At 38.1% G+C, this 22,769-nt stretch overlaps 2 protein-coding genes across 2 annotated transcripts; one reads left to right on the plus strand and one right to left on the minus strand.

The window, feature by feature from the left end:
* The first annotated feature begins 1,365 nt into the window (after positions 1-1,365).
* Positions 1,366-16,146, plus strand: LOC138029321 (trafficking protein particle complex subunit 14-like). The gene is given in 11 exon segments (XM_068877055.1): positions 1,366-1,603; positions 1,606-1,907; positions 3,934-4,153; positions 6,365-6,451; positions 7,452-7,581; positions 8,421-8,559; positions 11,746-11,831; positions 12,183-12,260; positions 12,382-12,534; positions 12,933-13,002; positions 13,332-16,146. Coding segments are annotated over 11 exon segments (1,431 nt in total). The 5' UTR covers positions 1,366-1,572; the 3' UTR covers positions 13,467-16,146.
* On the minus strand, positions 16,143-22,769 carry LOC138029322 (ragulator complex protein LAMTOR4 homolog). Its single transcript, XM_068877056.1, has 4 exons — positions 22,706-22,769; positions 22,290-22,373; positions 17,960-18,077; positions 16,143-16,762 (listed from the first exon to the last, which is right to left on the minus strand). The coding sequence occupies exons 1-4, from the start codon at positions 22,706-22,708 to the stop codon at positions 16,674-16,676; spliced, it is 294 nt and encodes a 97-aa protein (XP_068733157.1). The 5' UTR covers positions 22,709-22,769; the 3' UTR covers positions 16,143-16,673.

Below are 22,769 nucleotides of genomic sequence, written 5' to 3' on the forward strand. Positions count from 1 at the left end.
GCCGGCGCTTATCTCCGGTTTCCGTAGCATGAAGCGACTAGGAGTATTTATGTTCCCCCCTGGATGGGATGCTACTCCATCGCAGGGTTACCCCCAGCATTACGCCGGTACCCATTTATACACCTGGGTGGAGAGAAGCACCGTGAGAGTAAAGTTTTGAGAGTAAAGTGTCTTGCCCAAGAACACAACACAATGTCCCCGGCCAGGCCCCGAACCCCGACAACTCGATCCGGAGTCGAGCACACTAACCATGCGGCCACCGCGCCTCCCAGTGAGTGTATGTTGGTATCATATTTGGATATACTTGTAAGATAATGGTTTGACAATGACTATTTTTTGATGTTTCGTTCAAGACGTTTCGGCTGGTGCTTAAGCCTTCATCAGTTGAAATAAAACGTTAGTACACGTGATTCAAATAACAGCACATCGAGCGCGCCATGAGGAAAACCCGTGTGAAGTTTCTTGAAAACGTAGCACGAGACTTATGCACGTGCCAGAGACTTGTAGACCTCTGGGATGGCGATGTGGTCATTTCCAGATTGCGGATCCTTTATTGAAAACCAGGCTTCCAAGAAAAGTCGCTCGTGAAAGTTAGCCTCGTGTCCAAAAACTCTAACACTTCCAAAATCCATTTTGTGGTGTTTTCTTGGACATGGCAGGAGATCTTGGAGTCATGGTCGAACATAGAGTTAGCTCCTCACTACCACTAATCTATTTTTTAACACTTTGGATATAAATGTGGTATTAAAATAGTTTAATAGTTTAAGCCTGTTTCGAGGCAACATTAAGAGGGAGCTTACGCAAGGACCACCCCGCCAACAAGAAGGTCGTCTCAAATTCTTATTTTTCGTTATTGTAGTAATTTCGTTATAGCCCTAAGTCGTTCGGAATGGAAAGTGTGTATCAACAAATTGGCATGAATTGTGCCGTTGTTTGGAGAGAAAATAATAATTTTTGGTCAGGGTCTCACGTCCTCTACACAACTTCAAATTTGGTCAAATCAGGGCAACTCTAAAAAGCTAGAATCCGGAAACGGAAAACCAGAAAACCGGAAACCGGAAACCGGAAACCGGAAACCGGAATCACAGGTCATTGTTTTACCAATGCAGAGAGTAAAAAATATCCTAAACATTCATAAAAGCTAACCTTAGGCCTAAACAAACGTTTTTAGGCCTAAGGTTAGCTTTTATGAATGTTTAGGATGGTTTTTACTCTCTGTATTGGTAAAATAATGACCTGTGATTCCGGATTTCGGATTCCGGATTCCGGATTCCGGATTCCTGATTTTAGGGTTGCCCGTCAAATCACGTCGTCGTTAGGACGAGGACTGCAAATGTTGTGTTCCAATAGATGGTTTTCAATCACGTGATGAGACAGCCATGTTGATGCACAAAACAATAGCAAATTCTGGCCCATTTTTTGCATTATAATAGAGTCAAACTTTTTCGCTGTTGTTCTGTACACCAACATGGCTGCTGTGACGTCAGGTGAAACCATCTGGCGCTTTGTTTAGACGGAGATTCCCTGGTCAGTGAACACTCCCAAACGAAGAAGAAAACATGGCTTTCTTTGATGGCGGGCAAAGAACTAGACACCAACTTTTTCATTTCCTGGCTCAGGTTCAAACCAACGACCCCGTCTTTGATATTGAGAAGGGTTCGAGGAAATCGTGTTTCACTGGAGAGCATCTTTTCTTTTTCCTTATCGCCCAGTTTCGCGGAAAGAATAAAGAAGATGGAAAGTTCAGAGCTTGGCAAAAGCGCTTACTGCGTTTGTGTACATACGTTCGAGTGAGTGGTATTGATTTAATGACTAGGAAAGATGATGTACATACAGGGAGACTTATTACTTGTTGGCCGATCAGCTCTTCTAAAGTTGAAAGTAAACAAGAAAAGTTTAGGGAAAAGGTTAGTTGTGCGTGTTTTCAATATAAACTGAGTGACTCTTTTGCCACTTGTTCCCCAATAAGCCTAATATGTTTTTTTCGATCAAGGATTTCTGAAGATTTAAGTTAAATTAAGGCTAAAAGTTATTATTATTATTATTATTATTATTATTATTATTATTATTACTGACTGACAAAAAACTCAGTTATCAAGTCCCTCACACATTGGTAGGAAAAGAGGCTATTAATCCATGCTGTTTGTCCCCCAAATTTTGCATAAGAATTGTTTTTGTTTTCTCTTGGGACCATTGTAAATCCCAAAGTTTGGGGGACAAACAAAGAGTATTATGGTATTTTCCGAAGTGGCCTATAGCAAAGATATTGTTGAGTCACATCACCTTTGTCATCAATGTGCCAACCAGAGCCTCATTGGCTTTCGAAACAAAGGGTCTTTGGTTTTTGTGGTTGGCACATTTGATTAACAAAAACAATGTTTGTAAACAGATATGTTCCCTGTAGACTCATTGCTTACAGGGAAAGATCATGTTAATACTTAATTATTAAATCATTATCATAAGATTAGAGTGGTACTATGATCTAAAAGTCGGGGGCTTTGATTTTTTATCCAAAGGCTGTTTACTAATTAATCATAAGTTTTGGATTTCACAGTCCACCATTACCTGCATTAAAAACTGACTGATTGGACCTCAGAGTTGGATCTGGGGAAAGTGACATCATTCACTCAATAGCTTCAAATGTACGTCAATGTGTAAACACAGTTTATTATATATGCAAAACACGAATTTAAAAATTTGAAAGCCCGAAACTCTCGTGCTGCTTAGTAATTCAGTTGCGTACACACGCATAATTTTCATTCTTAAACTAGTAGTTTTTTTGTCATTTTCTTTCTTGATCCAGCTCTCTCAAGGTTTTATAGTTAGTATGGCAGACCATTAAATAGAAAAATTCCAGTTCGAATAAACAATTGTCTTTCTGAAATTAAGGCTTAAAACTTGGGTCACTTAGGGTCGATTATTAAAACATAGTTTAGACAATGTTTAACAAAACCGTGTTCTAAGCCATTTTCAATATTGCCAACAGTCATATCTTAATATTGTCTGCTGCTGATGATAGCAACAAGGTTTGCATTCCAAACTAGACAGCAATTTATCTACTTAAAATATACCGCTTATAAACATATTTGGAGGTCCACTAATTGTCTTAGACCGCGGCTTAATTTAGACTTTGTTTAAATAACTGGCCCTTAGTGTTTAGTTAACATAGTTCGAAAATGCGAAGGAAAAAAAGATGTCATTTTTTGATCATAGTTACATTTAACTCTTGCAAACCGAACACAAGGGCCGTAAATTCTGTTTTTTTAAATTCTTGGGTTTCGCTCAACTTGAATGGACCGTTTCCATGGTAATGGTCTGTAATGTAAAATCCCAACCAAAAACTAGCCAATCAGATTGCTCCATGTAGCCTGAGAAATGCTTGTCATATAATAAGTATAAGTACCGTAATCGCTTGGGGCCAAGTAAAAATAAGGATTAATATCACACATATTTTCAGAAATTGCAGAAATTGCCATTGTGCTGTGTGACTCAGGCAATTTCTGCAACTTCAGAAAATACCAGTGATGTTAATCCTTAATTTCATAAGGAAACTTGCGATTACTTTATAAAGAGCTGATGTTCTTTTATTAAGAAGGTAAAAAATGCACGATGTTGGGCAATTTCATAGGAAGCCATTCAGTGTTCAGTTAGCTTCAGTAAACTTTAAAGTGCACAAATCAGCTGAATGAAATTTAATTTGTACAACAATGCCAAAGTAATAACCCAGCCATGCTAAAAACATTTACTGCATGAAAATAATGAAAGTAATTTTGCATGGTTCAATTACCAAAATTAATGGAAAATGCCCTCTGTCTCAGCCATTCAGCATTTAGTGATTTGTCCCTCTATGTTATTAGTCTAAATAAAGATAGCACTTAAAATTACACTCATATATAGATATCTGTGTTTGACAGTTACCTTCTTCTTGTCCAGGTGAAGCCAAAAATCACATCTCGTGGAGACATCATTTATCCTCTAAATGTTGTGCTGAACTCACTGCCTGCATTGACACGAAGAATGCGTCTTTCAGTGAATGTGTGGACTCCTGAATTAGATGCTTTCCCAGAAGAATCACTGAATAAAGAAGAGTTAAGAAGATATTTAACTGATTATGACCCAGAGGAAGAATCTGATAATGCTTGGAGGTGCATAGGTACGATGCTCAACAGCCAAACGTTTTAACCAAATAGAAAACTTTTGCTGAAGAATGGAGGTCAATTTTAGGAGCCACCATTATATTTTGAGGGAAGTCAACATGTCTGCTGTGATCTCATGTAAAATTAATACATGTGAGAAATAATTGTGACTTTTTACGTACATAAATACATACGTAATTGACCATAAGGGCTTTTCAGGGGCAATGAAAAGAACATGCAACAACTCTCAAGGGGGCTATGTCACGGAAAATAATATAATTTCATGACACCCAAAATGCCCAAAAAGTAGTACTTAAATCTGTTGAACATCATAAGAAATACAGCAAAGGGAATTTAAGAGAAGCATGGATGGACACAATTGGACAAGATTGAAATGGATTGCATTTTGGATAATCTTGAAAAAAGGCGGCCCTGCATTTTTCAAGTTTACGGCAAATCGCGTGGATAAAGGCTGTTTTTGCTCAGAATCATCTTGTTTGTGATGCAACGATAATTTGATCAGTAAAGGAATTCCGCGTTTCCATTTTCGAGTTTCAAACTCGTTATTAACTAAAGATTACCCCTAAACACCCTAAAATAACGAGACATAGCCCCATTAAGAATCCCAACTGGCCAGGCAAACCAGTTTGCAATTTATGGGTATGAATCAGGGACTGCTTGGAAACCAAGAATCCCAACTGGCCAGGCATTAAACCAGTAGATCACAATGGGTCTTGAACCTGGGATCTCCGACTTCGAGACAAGTGCTAGCCACTGGGCTACACTTCTTCCTTTCATTTCTTCTTGTTCTTCATTTCATCTTAATGACTTTTAAAATTAAGTAATGGTCCGGCTAAGAAGCAGGCAGCCCAGCGGCAAAAGTACTTAGAAGCTGCGAAATATTAATTTTAATTTCACTCCAATCGAGGCATCTGATTGGCTAATATCGGAAAATGTCGAAAAAAGATGAGAAAAAAATGAAAAAAAAGCCTTTTTTGGATTTCTTCTTCCCCATGCCCTTGATCTCTGTCTCTCGGCCAAATTTGGGCATTGTTCTATGCGCCAATCAAATGGCGCATAGAATCTTGACGATATTTACAAACATAGTTTTTGAAGGCATAATGATTTGTTCTACGAAACAGAATCTAATTTTTTTAGACGGCAAGTCGATTACATTTTTCATTGAAATTCAAATTTCGCGCTTTTAGCTGCTTACACCAATGGGAACAGCCGAACTTAATTTGATTAAAAATGTTGGCACATTTTAATTAACCGACGCTATTGCCGCGGGCTATTGTTTTTCTGCCTGCTTTTTAGCCGGACCATTACTTAAACTATTCTGTGATTCAGATGGGTCTATCTTAGGGTGCTTTCCATTTGACAGAACTGACCGGCCCAACCAGGCATTTGCAAAGACTAACTCTACAACGCCTTAAAATTAACACACTTCGAAGGTGATAATATACTCCTGCAGAAAAATGCAAGGGATTATCATACAAGTGTTCCTTCCATTTGTTGCATCTTTATTGCAAACTGACGGGTGTGACTGGCCAATACTGACAAAAGGAAAGCACCCTTAGTTTTGTAAATTCAAAATATTGTTCCTCCTTTTTAGGGGGTGGGGATCATTACAGATTTGGAGAAGAAAATAATTAAGACCATTTTACTCCATTTATTGCAGGAACCCTTTATATGAAGTGCACAGGGTTTGAAAGTGCTCATATGTCTAAATTAAAACCACAGAATTAAGTCTTAATGTGAGACCTTAACGATAGTATTGAATATTGCATTGGAAAGCTCTTGAAATTTGTTGTGTGTGTCCCCTAACCCAAATTACCAAGTTGTTGATAAGACAGCATTTATGTTATGTAAAATAAATAAATGGAAATAACATTATTGTGTTTGAAAAATCCAGGTATTTTTGATGAATAAGGATACAACCGATCAGTACCTTCACTGAGTGTTAAGTATTTATGAGTCAATGAGTTAGTGCAGTTAATCAAACCATAAAATGAAAGCTGAAACTTCAGAGAGTGTTTAGGCCTAATCACTGAAACAAGGGCTTAGGCTTAATCAATAAATTATTGCTATATTGACTGCGAGTCTCATTGACTCATGAGTTGACTCCTGACTCTTTGACTCATTGACTCATAAAACAGGCATCCTCACCTTCATTGACTGTCATTAGTAATCACTTGTGTTGATAATTTGCTGATATTTGATTGTAGTTAATGCCACCCTCCCAGTTGTGACTCCTCCAACACTGCGCTGCAGGTACTTTCAAGTGGCAGGCAAACATTTTCTTTGCATTGAAGGTAATAAAAATTTAATTGACTTTGAGCTATATCTTTATGATGACATCAGTGTTGTAGATAACCATTTAAGCAATACAGGACTTTTTCCGTGTTTCCATAGCCTCATCTAAACTTGAGGGGGAGTTGGGAGAATTCTCGACAGTTAAGCAAACCCGAGACGCAGTTGAGGGTTGTGTAACTGTCGAGAATTCTCCCAACTTCCCCTAGTGTTTAGATGAGGCTATGGAAACATTGAAAAAAAGTCCTGTGTTGCTCTTATAAAATATTTCTCAAAGATAATTCAACAGATGAAGGAAAAGTCTTGATTGAAACAGATTTTCTTCATACACGCTTATATTTCCTACCAGACAATCAAAAGGCACGTCTGACAGCATATAACTTATCAAAATTTGTGTGATGTCACAGCCGTGCTTCCATACTCTTATCTCAACACAGCTATTGACCAATGAGAGTGTGGGTACTATCCTAATTATTTTATAATTAACCATGCTAACCCGTATATTAGTATCACCCAACTAGTCGGACAGAAAAGTCAATAATAAAGTTAGCAAATGCAAATTAAAGATTGAAATATATATTTGGGAATAAAACAAAAGAAAGAGTCACGCTTTTCACTACTTGAGCACTATTACTAATAGTCCTCTAGTAGCGTAGCCAATCAAAATGCGGGATTTGCATTAGTCCACTAGTTGGGTGATACTAATATGTCATAGACCAAAGACCTAAAAATGCTGAACACATCTGGCACAAAAAAACTCTAAGCTGAACTTCTGACCCAACAAATGAATAAGTTGCAGTAATGTTACAGTTTCTAAAAAATTACTGACTATAAAAGATATAGCACTATGTGTAACTGTACAGAACTATATGTTTATTGATTTTCAATCTTAAGCATTCTTTTTGCTTCACTGTAAAATGACAGACAAAAACGAGAAGTTACATTTGTTTGGTATTATTGCTGTAAGTTGTTGTTAAGTCGCAGTTTTCTGTTACCTCACAGTTATCAACATTTTGGGGAAATCGGTTAATCTCAATCAAGTTGATGTTTATGCGACTTGTGATACAGCTTCTGAAAACCTTAAAAATATGATCCAGAACCAGTTTTACCTCAAACAACCTATTAAGTCAAGGTATGTATAACATTATAGTACATGAAAAGTCGAAACAAGGACTACTTCAATGAGTGTGAAAAACGCCTTACCGAAGCTGGGCAATACCCTCTCTAAAGAAAAGAACGCCTGATTGCATTTTAGTTGATATCCAAACATTATATTTCTAGGACATTTAAATGAAGATCATGAGAAATGTATCAAAATTATATACTGATGACTACTGATTAATAAAGCATTTCTTTGGCATAAGAAAAAAATAATCAGAAATTACTTGTACTTACAGAATATAAAATAAGTTCAATGAAATCATTAGATAAAATTATTTACAGAATGTACCTTGGTCAACTATACAAATAAACTTAGTCTCTATGTTCACGAATGTTTGTTCAGTTTCTTTTCAAAGTCATCAAGTGAATATTATTATTGGTACCTTTTACTGAGTTAGGGAGTACATTTCATAACCTAGCCCCACACAGTGGAGGGTGTAAACTGCATTTTGCATGTTAGAATAATTGCAGGTCATTGTTTCACCATAGCTGAAACAACCCAAACCTTTAATTACTAATGCTAACATTTGGCCTAAACACTATGCTTTAGATAACGTTTAAGCCTAAGATTAGCATTTTTGTAAAGGTTTGGGTAGTCTCAGTTATGGCAAAACAATGACCTAGCTGCAGCCTGTAGTTTACACCCTCTCTCCACAATGGAAGAATGACTGTTTTCCTGGGGACGTTGCCAAGCCCTTCATAGTATTTTCCAACACTAAGGAAAAAATGAGGCACTTTATCTTGACTTTGTCAACAGGTTTATTCTTGCTTTGCTCTGCTCTGTCTTAAGTTTCCCCTTTTCTTAACCAGGTTTTCTGGTTTAGATGTTTTCCAGTTGTGTCTAGTGATGATCTTTCGACTGAGAATCCAATTCTGCTCAAAACCATGGGAGCACTATGCATTCTTGTTTAGAATTATTCATCATGAAAGTCAAATGGCATCACAGAAGGTATGGTTTGTGAAGATATTCATGTGTGTTTCACAGCCCATTTGCAGTGATAGTGTGCAGTATAGTGATACTCAGCGTCATGTCACCTATAATTGTCATTAATGTGTTCTGTGGTTGGCAAAATTGAAATAAGAAAAGAGGTAATAGTGAAGAACAATTCCAAAATTTACTGGTGGCCGACTGTCGGCCAACAGTTGGCCAACAGTCCGCGGACTGTTGGGAAAATTTGGGAATTATTCTTCACTATTACCCCTTCATCACACAAGCTGTTCCCATCTTTATCTTTAATGCACCTAGCACCGTTACTATTCACTCAAAAATGCACATGTTTTACCGGTAGTTCGCAGAACAGCAATGGGAAACTGACCCCAGTGTAGGGAGCTTTAGACTGAGATTGGTCCGAGCCAGAGCTAAAACTAATTGGAGAAAAATAATGATACCAGTAATAGGAGACTTCACTATTTATAAACAAATCTTTTCTGGCAATAGTGAACAATGGCTCTCATATTCGGCTGTCGGTAACCTGTCGGCCAACAGGCTACCGACACATTACCGACACATTACCAACAGTCAGCCGAAACTGTTAAGTAGACCACAATTTGACCGTAAATAGAGTCAAAAACAGTTGGCTGACAGGTTACCGACAGCCGAATATGGAAACCAGTAGAATATGTGACGGAATTGTATGATGACGATAGAGAAGCAATTCCACAGCTTCAGGCATCAACCTGGCAAAACATCCTGACAGAATTTGACAGTGTAATGACACCTAATGAAGAATGGAAAAGCAACAGGAACTCGATTTGCAGAACACAAAGAACATCACAGATCTGTGCACTATAATCTACAATACCAAGTGAAGCTATGATCTTCGCAGTTATGAACGCAATTTTTACAATTGCGTAGACAAGCCTGAAAAATTCAGGACTTCAACGGGGTTTGAACCCGTGACCTCGCGATTCCGTTGCGACGCTCTAACCAACTGAGCTATGAAGCCACTGACGTTGGGAGCTGGTCATTGTGGGTTCTTGATTTCATATCCGCAGTTCATATGATTCATTTCATATACCATTTCATCATTGATTCATTCCTCACGGGACTATTAGAAGATCATAGCTTCACTTGATTTTATATCCGCAGTTCATATATGATTCATTTCATATTCTATTTCATTATTAATCTACAATACACCAGCTATATACCAATGGATGTGAAGCATACCTAAGAAGTCAAAGGCACAAAAATGCGCTGAATACTGAACTATAAGCCTCATGAGCCATGTAACCAAATTGTTGCTAAAAATAATACAAGTCAGAATAGCAATTACCAAGATCGACAAGAAGTCAGCATTCTACAAAATACATTCAGACCACAAATGGGTACGAGAGAAGGAATCTTCAATCTAAGAACAATATGTGAAAGAGCTTTAGAAGTAGGAAAAGAGGTGTATATGATATTATGTTTCATCAACTATACTAAAGCGTTTCACAGAGTCAAGCACTCAAAAATGATTGAATGCCTTCAAGAAATAATATTGAAATAGATGAGAAGGACTTGCTGATCAAACCAGATGTATTGGGAGCAATCAGCGGTTGTTAAAACAGAATTTACAACAATAGACTTCCAAATCAAAAAGGGTGCGAGACAAGGCTGTATTCTGTCCAGTTTATTCAATCAGTACACTGAAAAAAATTTTAAGGAAGAAGAAGAAACAAATAAAGTCGTGATAGGAGGAGTTAATGGGCGACCTTCAACCGGCAGGCTTTTCAACAGTTTGTTTTTGTCATGGAAATTCGCATTGCTTATCGCAGTGATCTGATTGGGTGAATTTCAATAACCTTCAATAACATGTTTTTGTCCAACTGATCTAGCCTAGATACAGCCATCAATGAAGCAGGAAAACCATATGGTATGGAAAACAATGAACCTCATTAAAACCAGAACAATGGTACCAGTAGTAGGAAAAACAACACTTACTGGGGTACTCCTAGAATCAATCTTATGCTTGATGGTACATCTATAGAACAGGCCCCATTTGTTCAAACGCTTCATAGTGATTTATCCGGTGGATAGCGTTATCCATCATTTAAACAACTGGGGCCAGACAGACAAAATGGTTTATTTGGGAGGATTCTTAACTGCAGATGGGAGATATGAGAAGGAAGTAAAGAGAGGAATAGAACTAGCAAGAGATGCATTCCACAAAATGTCAAGAAACATTAATATGCAAACAAGGACAAGACTAGTGCAGTGTTATATATGGGCAACATTACTATATGGTTGTGAAACGTGGACTTTGACCAAAATCATGGAAGTAAATCACTGACAGAGGCTTTTGAGATGTGGGCATATAGGAAAAAAAATGTTAAGAGTATCATGGACGGACATAAAACCAATGAAGAAGTTTTAAAGATAGCAAATACAACAAGATTATTATTATCAACAAATTATAAAGAAAAGAAAATGCAATTATTTTGGACACATAATAAGAGTGAGGTTGATCGGAACTTTGTTACTGGAAGGCAAAATTGAAGTGAAGAGCGGATGGGGGAGACCAAGAATGACCTGGATCAAAAACATCAAAGAAGGGTCAGGGCACACTTATCATGGACGTGTAAGAAGAGCGGAAGATTGAAACAGCTGGAGATCCATGATAGTGGACCTACTACTAGTAGATGGCTCTAGGAGATGGGGGAGCTTTGCCATTGGTGGAACCATGGCGACATGATTAAACAAATAAATTAATTGAATGAGAAACATTAAGGAACTAATAATAGTGGACACTTCACTGGGCTGCCCCCTCTATGAAAGCCAGGTACAAAAGTCAGACCAGATCAACTCACATGCTCACCTCAGATCGACATAAATAAGGCCTTCAGAAATCACTATAGCCCTAATCTTTACGCTAGCCTTGGTGAAATGGGTGTAAACCTCAAATAGTTTAAGTGGCTGGACCCACAATTGTTTTTTTCTTGATCCAAGGTGTCAGTGATCTGAATTGATCCAGTCCAACTCTTTTACCTGCCCCTCTAAGAAGAGTTATTCCATTTAAAGACCTTTCTTGGAAAAGTCTTCCTAAGCGTAAAGGAGTCAACAAAATTAGTGAAAGCAACTGTTTTGCTTTTGGCTAACCTCTGTCATTCAAAAACGCTTTTGCTTAAACTCCCAAATACTTTTTCATTTCAGTTGTTGGAAGTACCCCTCAAAGGCTCTTTAACATGGGAGGTTGAGACACTTAAGGGGAGAAATGAAGTCATCAACACCACATACAGGTAACATGTTGATATTTTGTGAGGGAAGAATTTTTTGAGCCTGGATTGCTAGTTGCATACGGAAATGAACTTGGTAATAACAAGTTCTGCATTTATTACCAGGGTTACAATAAATTATTACTGTGTGCTTTGCAGTCTAGATCTTTTGAGTGGATTCATTTGAACCTGGCATTGAAAAGCAGACTGGAGAACCTTCTTAGTTCATGAAACAGTCTGACTTCAATTGCAGAACAATGTTATGGTTTTGACTTCATTAGCCTTTGAGTTTTAAATCTTGACTGCAATGCAGCCTACACTTTCAGCAGATATTTCTGCAAGTAGCTTTGTTGTGATATTTTTTGTTTTTACCAGTCTCCCAGTTTTTGTCTTGAGAAGATCGTCTGTGAGTGTCAGGGCAAGTTGTCAATCAAGCGTAAACAAAGGGAAACGGTAATTACAGAGTTGCTATTTCTCAATTTACTTATCATTAGATTTTGGTCAATTTTAGTTTTCTATGAGAAGCAAAACTATTATTGAAACTAAGCAAACCAGGTTGTGTTTGTGTTTTCAGATTTCAGGTGAAGTATACAGTTACAAACACTGAGGAAGACGATGCATTTGTCTCTCTTGTGTGGAGCCCATCCAGTTATGGCTCAACTTCTGTACTTGGCATTTTCTCACTGGAGCAATCTTTAGTGTGTTTACAGCCAAACGTAAGGATAGGGTAAGAAGTGAATGAACTACAATCAATTTTGCTATGACTTGTACATAATATGTACAAGTGATAGCAAACTTTCTATAATAGTGTTTGAGCGTATTGATTGATCACAGGATCATAGATTGGCCCAGGTTTATTACAATGATTTTTTGAGGATCATTGGTTAGCTTAACCCTCAGCTGTCACTCACTGGCAAGTCTTTTTGCAATAAGCAATGGAAAGAAGGCTTTACCCATTGTCACTTCTGGGAATGATACTTACTGTTTTTTACTCATCAACTGGGCCCCCCCGAGGAGTGAATACATGTAGGTTAATTTTGTTTTGTGTCCACACAAACTGCCCCAGTGCATTACAGCATGGCCGCCTCTTTTGTGTACCACCTGCTTTTTTGTTATCTATCCTAGGTGTTGTCCAGCTGGTTCTTCACTCACAGTGTGCATTGAGTTTTTGGCAATACAAGAAGGACTTCATGAGGTATGATTGTTCCTTGTGTATGCACACGTTTGGGTGAGATAAAAACGTACATCTGATGCACATATGTTCAAATAATCTGTTGATATCATCTGTTTTACTGTATGAATTAAAGTAAATAACATTACTTGTATCACAGCCTATTGCCTATTTGAGACAAGGTAAATTTTTGGACAAAAATAAATATCAAATACCACAAACGGCTTGGTCTAAAATACTGTAGTTTCCAATGAGCCCTCTTTTATACCTTCTTTGTCAACATCGTACTTCAAGAGACCTGTCCACTGTTATTATTATTAATAATAGTTAATGTTTATCTTAATTTCCTGCAGGTTGGTAAATACATGAAGTGCAAATGGCATAGTGAAATGAATGACAGGAATTTCCCAGGGAGTCCCTCTCAAGGGCAAAATGCATTTACAACAATATCATATTCATGTCAGGTTTATGTGACTTGTATTAGGTAGATTTCAATGTTTCAAAATGGTGTAGGTATTGTTTGAATTTTAATTGATGAAATTTTATTAGAACGAGTACAGTACTTCAAGTGATTCATAATAATTATTAACCCAATGATTCGTTCGCGTGCGCTGTTTTGTTAGGCAAGATAACTTGGGAAATTTTCGAGGTTTTGCATTGGAAAGCGAGCGTTAAAAATAAACCATATGCGCAGTAAATGTACACAAGATACTGAGTTCTAGAATTAAGTTCACCTTGAAGAAGAAACAGTGAACTTCCAGATGATGTAAAAATATTGCTAAAAAGTGATTGAAAACACGTCCTAAGGCTCAACTGAAAATGTAAAGGTAGAATTTTCGAAGCAGCGCGCGTTAAGCATTCAAGAAAGTTTTTGATCGCTAACTAAACAAAGCGCTTGAAAAATATATATTATAACTCAAAATATGCCTTGTGCAATTTACAGTTAAATCTAACCACTCAATGGATAAAAATTTCTTGAAATTTATTCCAATCGCTTTGTTTTCTTGCAGGTATAAGTGCAAAAATTATGCCCAAACGCCGCTGCCGAAACAAAATTTCACGAGGAGCTTTCTGTTTGTCGAAATACACGTGCACAAAACCGCAAGATTAATTTAGTTAATTGATCACTATCATGTTTCATGAGAGAACAAACAAGGTCAAATTGTGTACAAAAGTGCTCTTTCGAAAACTTTCACTGAAAGATAACTTACAAAACACAAGAAAACCAACAGAGAAAATCGCTGGAGGTATTCTCGCATTTACGGAATATAAACGCACGATCGGATTGATTTATTTGTTGAAGACACTGATCTTCCGAGGTATGCCGAAGGTGAAAATTCCTTCGATTACCAATTTATGTTAGGACAAAAAAAACTTGTTATTTGCAAAAAATCCATCGGTTGATCAATATAAAGCTAAATTCCGGAGCAAATCAATGCCCATTATGACGTTAATTGCTACGAAGGCCTTTAATTCTGCGCGGCTTACTCCATGAAAAAAGGTAATGCGCCCGGGGGTTTTAACAGTTTTTGACAGGCATACCTACTCGTTTCGTTTACCATTAATTCCCATAGATCATCTCCTATGAAAACTAGGAAAAATATTTAATTCATTCTGATTATCTAAAACGAAATACCGAGCAGTGGCTGCCACGAAATCTGGAACTTGAATACTATCGAGCTGATCATTCCAGCGAGCTTCTTGTTTATCATCGGTCTCTAGGTTTTCACCGTCTTCTTCGTCACTTTTAAAGCCATCTAAATCAAAATTTTTGTTTCTAATATCCCCTCCTCTTACAGGAAAACCATAAAAGATCCCTTAGATCCCTAGATCCTCCGAATCCGAAAAAAAAAAGCATGAATATCCCCATCGTTCAGTGCGCTATCTGGCGCATCGGCTGTTGTTTACGCGTAATTTGATCGCGCGATCGAAAGGGCAAAAAGCCAGCCCTTGTGGGGTCTCTTATCAGCTGTCAAAATATGCTCACAACACGGCAAATGATTGGTCAATTATCCTTCTAAATCTCCATAACAACAAAAAATTTAGATTTCCTAAGGGAGACTGGGTAGAGGCCTAAGATCAACTCCGATCAAGACGCCATTTTGTGCGGCCGGTTTTGGCCGGTTTAGGTATTTCAGGGGTCATCGCGCGCGGCCGGTTTTGGCCGGTTTAGGTGTCAATGGGGTAAGGTCCAGTCCACACATAAATGTAACTCAAAACATCAGTTCGTCATTACGGTATGGATAAGAGCAAGGCAATTTTTAAACAATTTACCTTTATGTACCTTCCGTAAGAGTCACATAATCTTATCCTCAAAGGCTCTGATTCCTTTGGTCAGCACTTACAAATATGACCTCTGGCTTTTTCTAAAATATACGCTGTTGAAGTGGGTTCAGAGTCAGAAAAAAAAGGCCATTGGGTATAAGAATAGGATGGCAGAATGCGGATGAATTGTTTTAGCCAACTGCAGTGTGATCTGAAATTTTCTCTACCTGGTATTCATTATAAAAATGAGTCAAAAATGTCCATTCAAACGTCTTGAAATAACTTTTTCCCTTAAAACATGCACATATTTTCAGACTTTTTGGCCTGTAAAGAACCTACATGTACACTCTGTTTATTGTCATGCAACTACTACAAACAGTTTAGACTGTGGTTACTGTCACTAAAATTCAACTTGTAAGCATTTGTATTTATTACTTTGATGGAAAAAGTATTTAATTTTTTGCTAACTGAAATGGTGTAAATGTTAATAACATCTGGACGGTGAAAATTTTTGAAATAACTTTTTCCCTTAAAACATGCACATATTTTCAGACTTTCTGGCCTGTAAAGAACCTATGCTCTGTTTATTGTCATGCAACTACTACAAACAGTTTAGACTGTGGTCACTTTCACTAAAATTCAACTTGTAAGCATTTGTATTTATTACTTTGATGGAAAAAGTATTTAATTTTTTGCTAACTGAAATGGTGTAAATGTTAATAACATCTGGACAGTGAAAATTTTTGCTCACTTGAATGTACATTTTGCTAAATGAAAGACGTCTTTAATTTATAACAGAAGATGGAGTGGAATTTGATATGGGAATATTTTAATATATCACAGCATTTACTTAGACCAGAGAATGGACCTCCAAAATGTAATAAATGAACACTCTTTGCTGAAGCAATGTGCTAATTTATTGGTCTATAATCAGGGTTCTGGCAACAGGGAAGGAAGACAAGTTGTTCTTTTACATTTATAAGCTCTTCCATCCTAGGAGACTTCCTGCTAGCAGGGCAGTCACCAATAAATTAGGAACTGGTCCCTTATTGTCTGAATTTTTTAAATAACGTCTCATAATCTTACTTCACACAAATTACAATTTTCATGTTAATAATTTATGATCCATTTTGCCATAATTTTCTTGAAGGCAAAGTATATAGATGATTACAAAAATTCTGATAATTAGCTAAGTTTAGTTTCCTTCACAAAAACCTGTTGTTTTAGTGCACCTGTTTTTCCTTTTGTCAAATATATTGCAAGTGGACTCCACATACCAAGTCCACACTTTAACCAAAGGATACAATAATAATTATTGTTATGTTATGATGTCAAGAGCTATTACGCCTTTGTTTTTATTTGAATTTTCTCCCTCCCAAGAAAGAAAAAACTGATTAACTGCATGTAAATTGTCACACATGAATGTATTATTATTCTGTTTCTTGTTTCAAAGGTCTCTTGACCACAAATATTCTTTGATTGGAAACTGTTGCCATCAAAGTAAAACCTGCAAAATACACTGAAAAGAAAAAATGCAAATTAAAAACAAAAAAACCCTAACAACCCACCATCCCTCCAAAAAACAGATTGAGAGATAGGCAGGCAGGCAGGCAGGTTGGACTGGTGCAGTGTAGGCCGGTCAGTCACACTACATCACTGCTGGAAAAAATTCCAAGACTTGCAGTTACAAGGGAAAACATGGGAACCCAGTACCGTTTACTTTTATGCATCAGGGTTATAATCTTTTTGACAACCATGTACACTGTACTATGTACACTTTTGAGCTGGGTCCAAATTTTGTTACTGCCCAGCTGAGGAAAGTGCGAAGCTTTGTAATACCCTAGAGCTAAAGTGCACCTGTAAACTCAAATATTTTTCGTCTTTAATTGATCTCCCCAATTGAAACCAAACATGTTTGACGATTCTTACCTCAAAATTCCGCTTTTTATCTGCCAGGCGAGATGCACAGAGTTATTAAAACTAGCATTACTTTGAACCAGGACCATGATGTGAAAGGCGTGGGTCTAATCTCGATTTTACGTCACAAACTGCTCGCAATGCAAAATTTCTTTGAAAACAGGAATGCGAAGGAGTTTGTGACATAAAATTGACAATAGACCCATGCCTCTCATACCACGCTTGTGGGTCCAAATTACTGCTATTGTAGTTCTGCCAAGTTTACTTAGCTTGCACAGCACAGAAAAAGTGAAATTCTGGGTACCTGTAACATTGGTGAGATATGCTTGCTCTTGACGGGGAGATTTATATTATGAACAAAAAATAATCGAGTTTAGGTGCACATTAAATCATTATTACTAGTCATAGTTTTAACATGTTATCTTGTAGCACTGCTGTTTATTATTGTCAATGTAAAATTGATTTTTGACCCCAGTCATTCTCTATTAAGAAATTACTAAGCAAAGACAAAGATCTTTAATTTGTGTCCTTGTTATATGCATTGAGCCTTCAGCAATAATTCTCAACTTCTCAAGAGATCCATAAAAAAGCTCCATAAGAAGTACTAGAAGATCTTAGTTACTTGGTTGGGGGTCCATTTAATTAACACAATTTATTTACTAGCTGTGTTCAGGATTTTGCTAGCAGCTGTTTTCATCTTCACTTAATTATAATCAGAGCATTAAAAGTTGCATAGCAGCAAAAGAAATTGCATAGAAGCAACCCTTTCTCTGGCAAGTTGTACGCAAGGATTCCGTACCTGACATTCGTTTGAATGTCTGAGTTCTGTCTCCTGATATGGGTATCTTGGCTGCACTCTGAAGCATCTTGGTGATGATGCTTGCCACATTCTCATCGTTTTCAAGGTCTCCTGAAGACTGTAAGAAAAATGGCGAAAAATATACTTATGTCCAGAAAGGTGAGAATAATTCGATGCACACCCACTTTTGACATCCAAGACAAAGTGTCTATTTATTTATTTAGTTTTGCCTAATTTGAATACAATATTTGTAAACATAGGATTATTAGGCAGGGAGACCACTACAGTCCCGTTAAGGACAGTGCCTACTATTGTTACTGTGCATACGTTCTGCTCATCTCCAGATACTCTGATTTCCTATCGGTAGTGTTTACTAAATGCAGGGATGTTTTTGCGCCATTTAAATTTATGTGAAGAAAGCAGAACTTAGCAAGTGCTCTTGGTATCCAAAAAGATACACCTCAACTTCATTTCAGTGAATATTCACCGATAATCACTTCGCCTTCGGCGAATAATTGTTAAGTATTCAGAGACACGAGTAGTGTTGAAGTTGGGAAAGAGAACAAGGGGACACTTTGTGACAGTCTTATTGAAATCTTTGTGCATCTAATTAGGAGCAAAGATAACCGAGGTAGTCAAAGAGTGGCTCCCAAACGTGACGTGTAGCACCCACTGCCTAAAGTTAACATACTATTAATGTCACAAACAATTGAAGACGCGGTATTAGTGGAAGGAAAAAGGCTGGGGATAAAGTGTTGTCCAGGACGCGAGTGCCGCCTGCCTGTCACTGTGAGGCCAGTCACTGGGGATAAGCTAATGTCAGCGAGTGGCATACTGGCTGCGCACGGAGCACATCTGCCCTGAGCAGCATGTACCTATGCCAAGCTCCTAGAAGGATGGGCCAGCAAAGGGAAGTGGATGTGCCACCTTTTCTCACCCAAGCTAGGGCAACTCCGGCATCACTTCAGTGTGGGACTGAAGGGTTGGCGCCGTCAACACTTATCCCTATGGTTCTGGAACAGAATCCTCTCACCCTGAGGCTACTAAGAACTGTTTAAAAAAAAAAACAGATGCCCCACCCAGGATGGTGCAAATGCAGCATGCTGTTAGAAGCCTTAGACAAGATTCTTCTGAGAGGGCTATCCCCTTACCAGATCACTAAATCAGTAAGAAAAAGTTCAATGTCATTCAAGTGCATAATAAAAATAAACGGCACAGCAAGAACATTAGCCAGTGGCAAAGCCTGGCCAGTAAAATTCGTGGCAACAAAGATCCTTAACAAGATCACTAAAGCTCTAATGGAATCATCAATTGCCAAGGCATTTAAGAGACTCTATGCCTTATGACTTCTGAAAAGAGCGGTGTGAACACATCAGACTAATAGGCCATATCCGAGTTCATGTCTGCCTCCTCTTCAAAGTGAGTCCAAGTGCGAAGTTTTTCTTTTGATAATTAGTTTGCTTTCATATGTAAAGTAGAACTTATTACCATCACAAAAACTTCGCACTTAGACTCCTAAGTGCCTATTGAATGTCTATAGGAATAGTGCTTGGTCTATCCTAGGATATGCCGTTTGGCAAAATATCCCTGTCAGTGAGTACCTCTGTAATAGCATTTGAATCAAGTCAAAAAAGGGCTTTGAAGATCATTAATTTTATTCGGACTGCTCATATGATCAAGCTCTGGTGCTGACTAATGAAGACAGTCTATCAGATAGTTTATGACCGAGGCAGCAGCTCTGTAACAATCTGACTTTGAATCATACGACCAGATACCCACGCGCAAGCGAGTTGTAGCCTCCCCCAAATTTCGCAAAAGTCGAACAATTTCGTCAAGTTTCTGAAATCCGCTATCTATGTTCACTAGTGTTCTAGCCACATAATGTAGTCTTGGCTAGAACCACTCAATCAATTTCGAGGGGGAAAAGTGACAGTACCACTTCTGCCAGCCTTCTCAATTTTTTAGCCGCCATTCCGAGCCTTGCGAGCCCTCAGTCAACTACAACAGTGGTTACCATTACCCAGGATATGAAATTGAAGGTCAAGTCATTCATGCATAAAGTTCAATTCAAAAGTTGCAAGTTGAATTTGAAACTTAAAAGTCGACTGTGAAATACTGAATTTTCCACTTTTAAATTGTCAAATTCAAAACTTGGGTGTCAAATTCAGAACTTGGATGTCAAATTCAAAACTTCGATGTGAAATGAAAAAGTTAAGTGTTGGTTTTAAAACTTTGATGTAAAATATCAAATAAAGACTCAAATTTGAAACTTGGATGTCAAATTTGAATTTTGGCAGAGACATAACTCCATAAGGGGTGTGGATGGGGTAATTAAACCATGCTTAAAGCAAAACTGAAAGAATTTCTTCTCTCCAGAGGTGTATGTCTTCCTAGTTGAGGGTGCCAGAGATCCCAGTAGGTAGCCAGAGACCTTGTTGGTTAAATATGGGTCAGATATTCCGGGATGGGGTAGCCAACAGGTGAGGCTTCTGGAGCAAACTCCCACTCACAGTGAAAAAACAAAGTATACTTGTACATTAAAAGAAACTAATTCACTTTTTTCAACGGCTTCTTGTAAACTTTTTCACAGCCTCACCAGGGCCTTTTTTTTCAAACATTTCAGGGTTAGAGCGTCGCACCAGAATTGCGAGGTCACGGGTTCACACCCCGTTGAAGTCCTGAATTTTTCAGGCTTCTCAACACAATTGCAAAAATTGCTCTCATAACTGCAAAGATCATAGCTTCACTTGATTTCATATCCATCCAGTTCATAAATGATTCATTTCATATACCATTTCATCAAGGTCTATTGAGTAAGGTTTAACTATCGGAAGGTAATGTGAAGTGCTAGTTTTCTACCCATGTAAACCATGTGAGCGTTTGCCTGACTAATGGAATTGGGCCCACATAAGGACAGAGAAAAACTCTGACTGGGAGAGAATTGAACCCATGACCTTCAGGTCACCCTGGTCAGAGTTTTTCTCTGTCCTCACATGGTTTACAAGGGTAGAAAACTATCACTTCACATTACCTTCCAATAGTTAATTCTGTTGAAATATAAGAGCTACACGGCCAACGTGTGCAAAAACGTAACCCTTCCTTGCTATTGAATAAGGAATTCACAAGTCCTTTTGAACTGATGTCTCGAATATAGCCTGATTATTGAATAATAGTCTTTTGTTTGTTACTTGTTTTATAAGAATCTAGTTTGCCAACCACCTGTTGGTGGTATTTTATGTCCTACATTCTAGTTCTCGAGGTGTTGAACTCATTGTTGATGGTTATTAAAGTTTTGTATAGACATCAGTTTGATTAAAAGGACTTGTGAACAATTTGCGGAGCAACCATCACCATGCACAGCCCATTAAAGCCTTGTATAGCTCTTTACAGCAACGTACAGCCAAGTGTGGTCAAGCAATAATGCACAGTAATGTGATGCGCATTATGTTGTTATGTTTCAATGCATTACATGGGGCCCGGGGGGGGGGTACTTGAGGAATTTCTGGGTGGGGATGTGCCGCTGGGACCCTGGAACCCTTAGCCTATACCAGAGCTAGTTCAGCTGAATTTTGCTACCCTATACTAGAGTAAACTCCCACCGATTTCCGTCTAAATACCGATACTTGAGAGTTAATAATATCCAGACGTTTCTCATGATAGCCATTTATTGACACTGTTGAGGCTGAGTTGCGCAAATTTAAACTTTGCCGACTCGACTTTTTAATATTTTTGAGCGGGAATTTCTGGTTTCCTTAGTCTTGATAAAATCTTCAAGCGACTGGTCAGTTTCGTGAAAAATGATACCCTATTCTAGACCCAAACGCTCTGATTTATATACCCTATGCTAGAGTAAACTGCTTGAAAACCATACCCTTCACAGCGGCACATACCTATATAGCCCATATATGGCAGTACCCCCCCCGGACATGGGGTCATGCCAAAACGCAGACTACAGACTGTGCAGACCAGGGGTAAAATATGATGTTACCCTCACTATTGTTCAGAATTGACAGCTGACCAGTAAACAGGACAACCTGAATGTTATTTAGGCCTAATTAGGCTAACCAGATTGATATTCAGGCTAACCAAATTTTCCTTTTACAGATGGTCTGCAGTCTGCATTTTTCAGTGCCCCATTACATGAATGTGTCTCAGTACAAGATGTGTCCCCAGACACCAAGAACCTGCTGCTGGCTGCTTTTAGTAAGAAATAAAGGGTGATGAGTTCGTGGTGAAAATTCCACTAAGTTATCTTTGGATTTAATCACTTTACGCTGGAGAAGTTATTGTCTCAAGAAATGATCAAATCTAGTCTTTAAGTTGTACTCACAGCAAGCACTGCTCCATCGGAATTAATCACAAGGTAGCCTTGCACATCCGGAATCTTGTCTAGACCGTGAGGTAAAGGATTGGCCTAAGAAACCAAGAAACAAGGATTGGAGACTAATCGATATCTACATCACTTTAAGAGGCCTCTCTGAGCTCAAGCCTACAAATTGTGCTTGATTCCTCGAATCGTACATAACACTGTCAAAGTTGTTGGTGGATCCACGAGCCGAAGGCCTAGCTGTAAATCATCTTCACCATTACACTGTGGAAAACGGGAGACAAGCGCCTGTGTTGAGCTGTAATTTTACAATTTTTTCAGTTAACTACTTTTCCGGCTCTACAATATGTATAAAAAGGAATGAATACGTAACTGTTAAGTCAAAACAAATGAAGTTTAAATCCTCTGCTACCACTCACCATTTTACACTTCTTGAAGAAATCACGAGATTTTCGGAAGCCTTGGTGACCACGCGCGTTACAA

Source organism: Montipora capricornis, chromosome 13 (assembly GCF_036669925.1).
Source record: "Montipora capricornis isolate CH-2021 chromosome 13, ASM3666992v2, whole genome shotgun sequence".
NCBI classification, from domain to species: domain Eukaryota; kingdom Metazoa; phylum Cnidaria; class Anthozoa; order Scleractinia; family Acroporidae; genus Montipora; species Montipora capricornis.

Coding starts and splice junctions, on each gene's coding strand:
- LOC138029322 (XM_068877056.1), bottom strand. Junction 18,078..22,289: donor CCGATGGAGCAGTGCTTGCT/GTGAGTACAACT, acceptor TTTTTCTTACAG/TCTTCAGGAGACCTTGAAAA. Junction 16,763..17,959: donor GACATTCAAACGAATGTCAG/GTACGGAATCCT, acceptor TTTTCTTTTCAG/TGTATTTTGCAGGTTTTACT.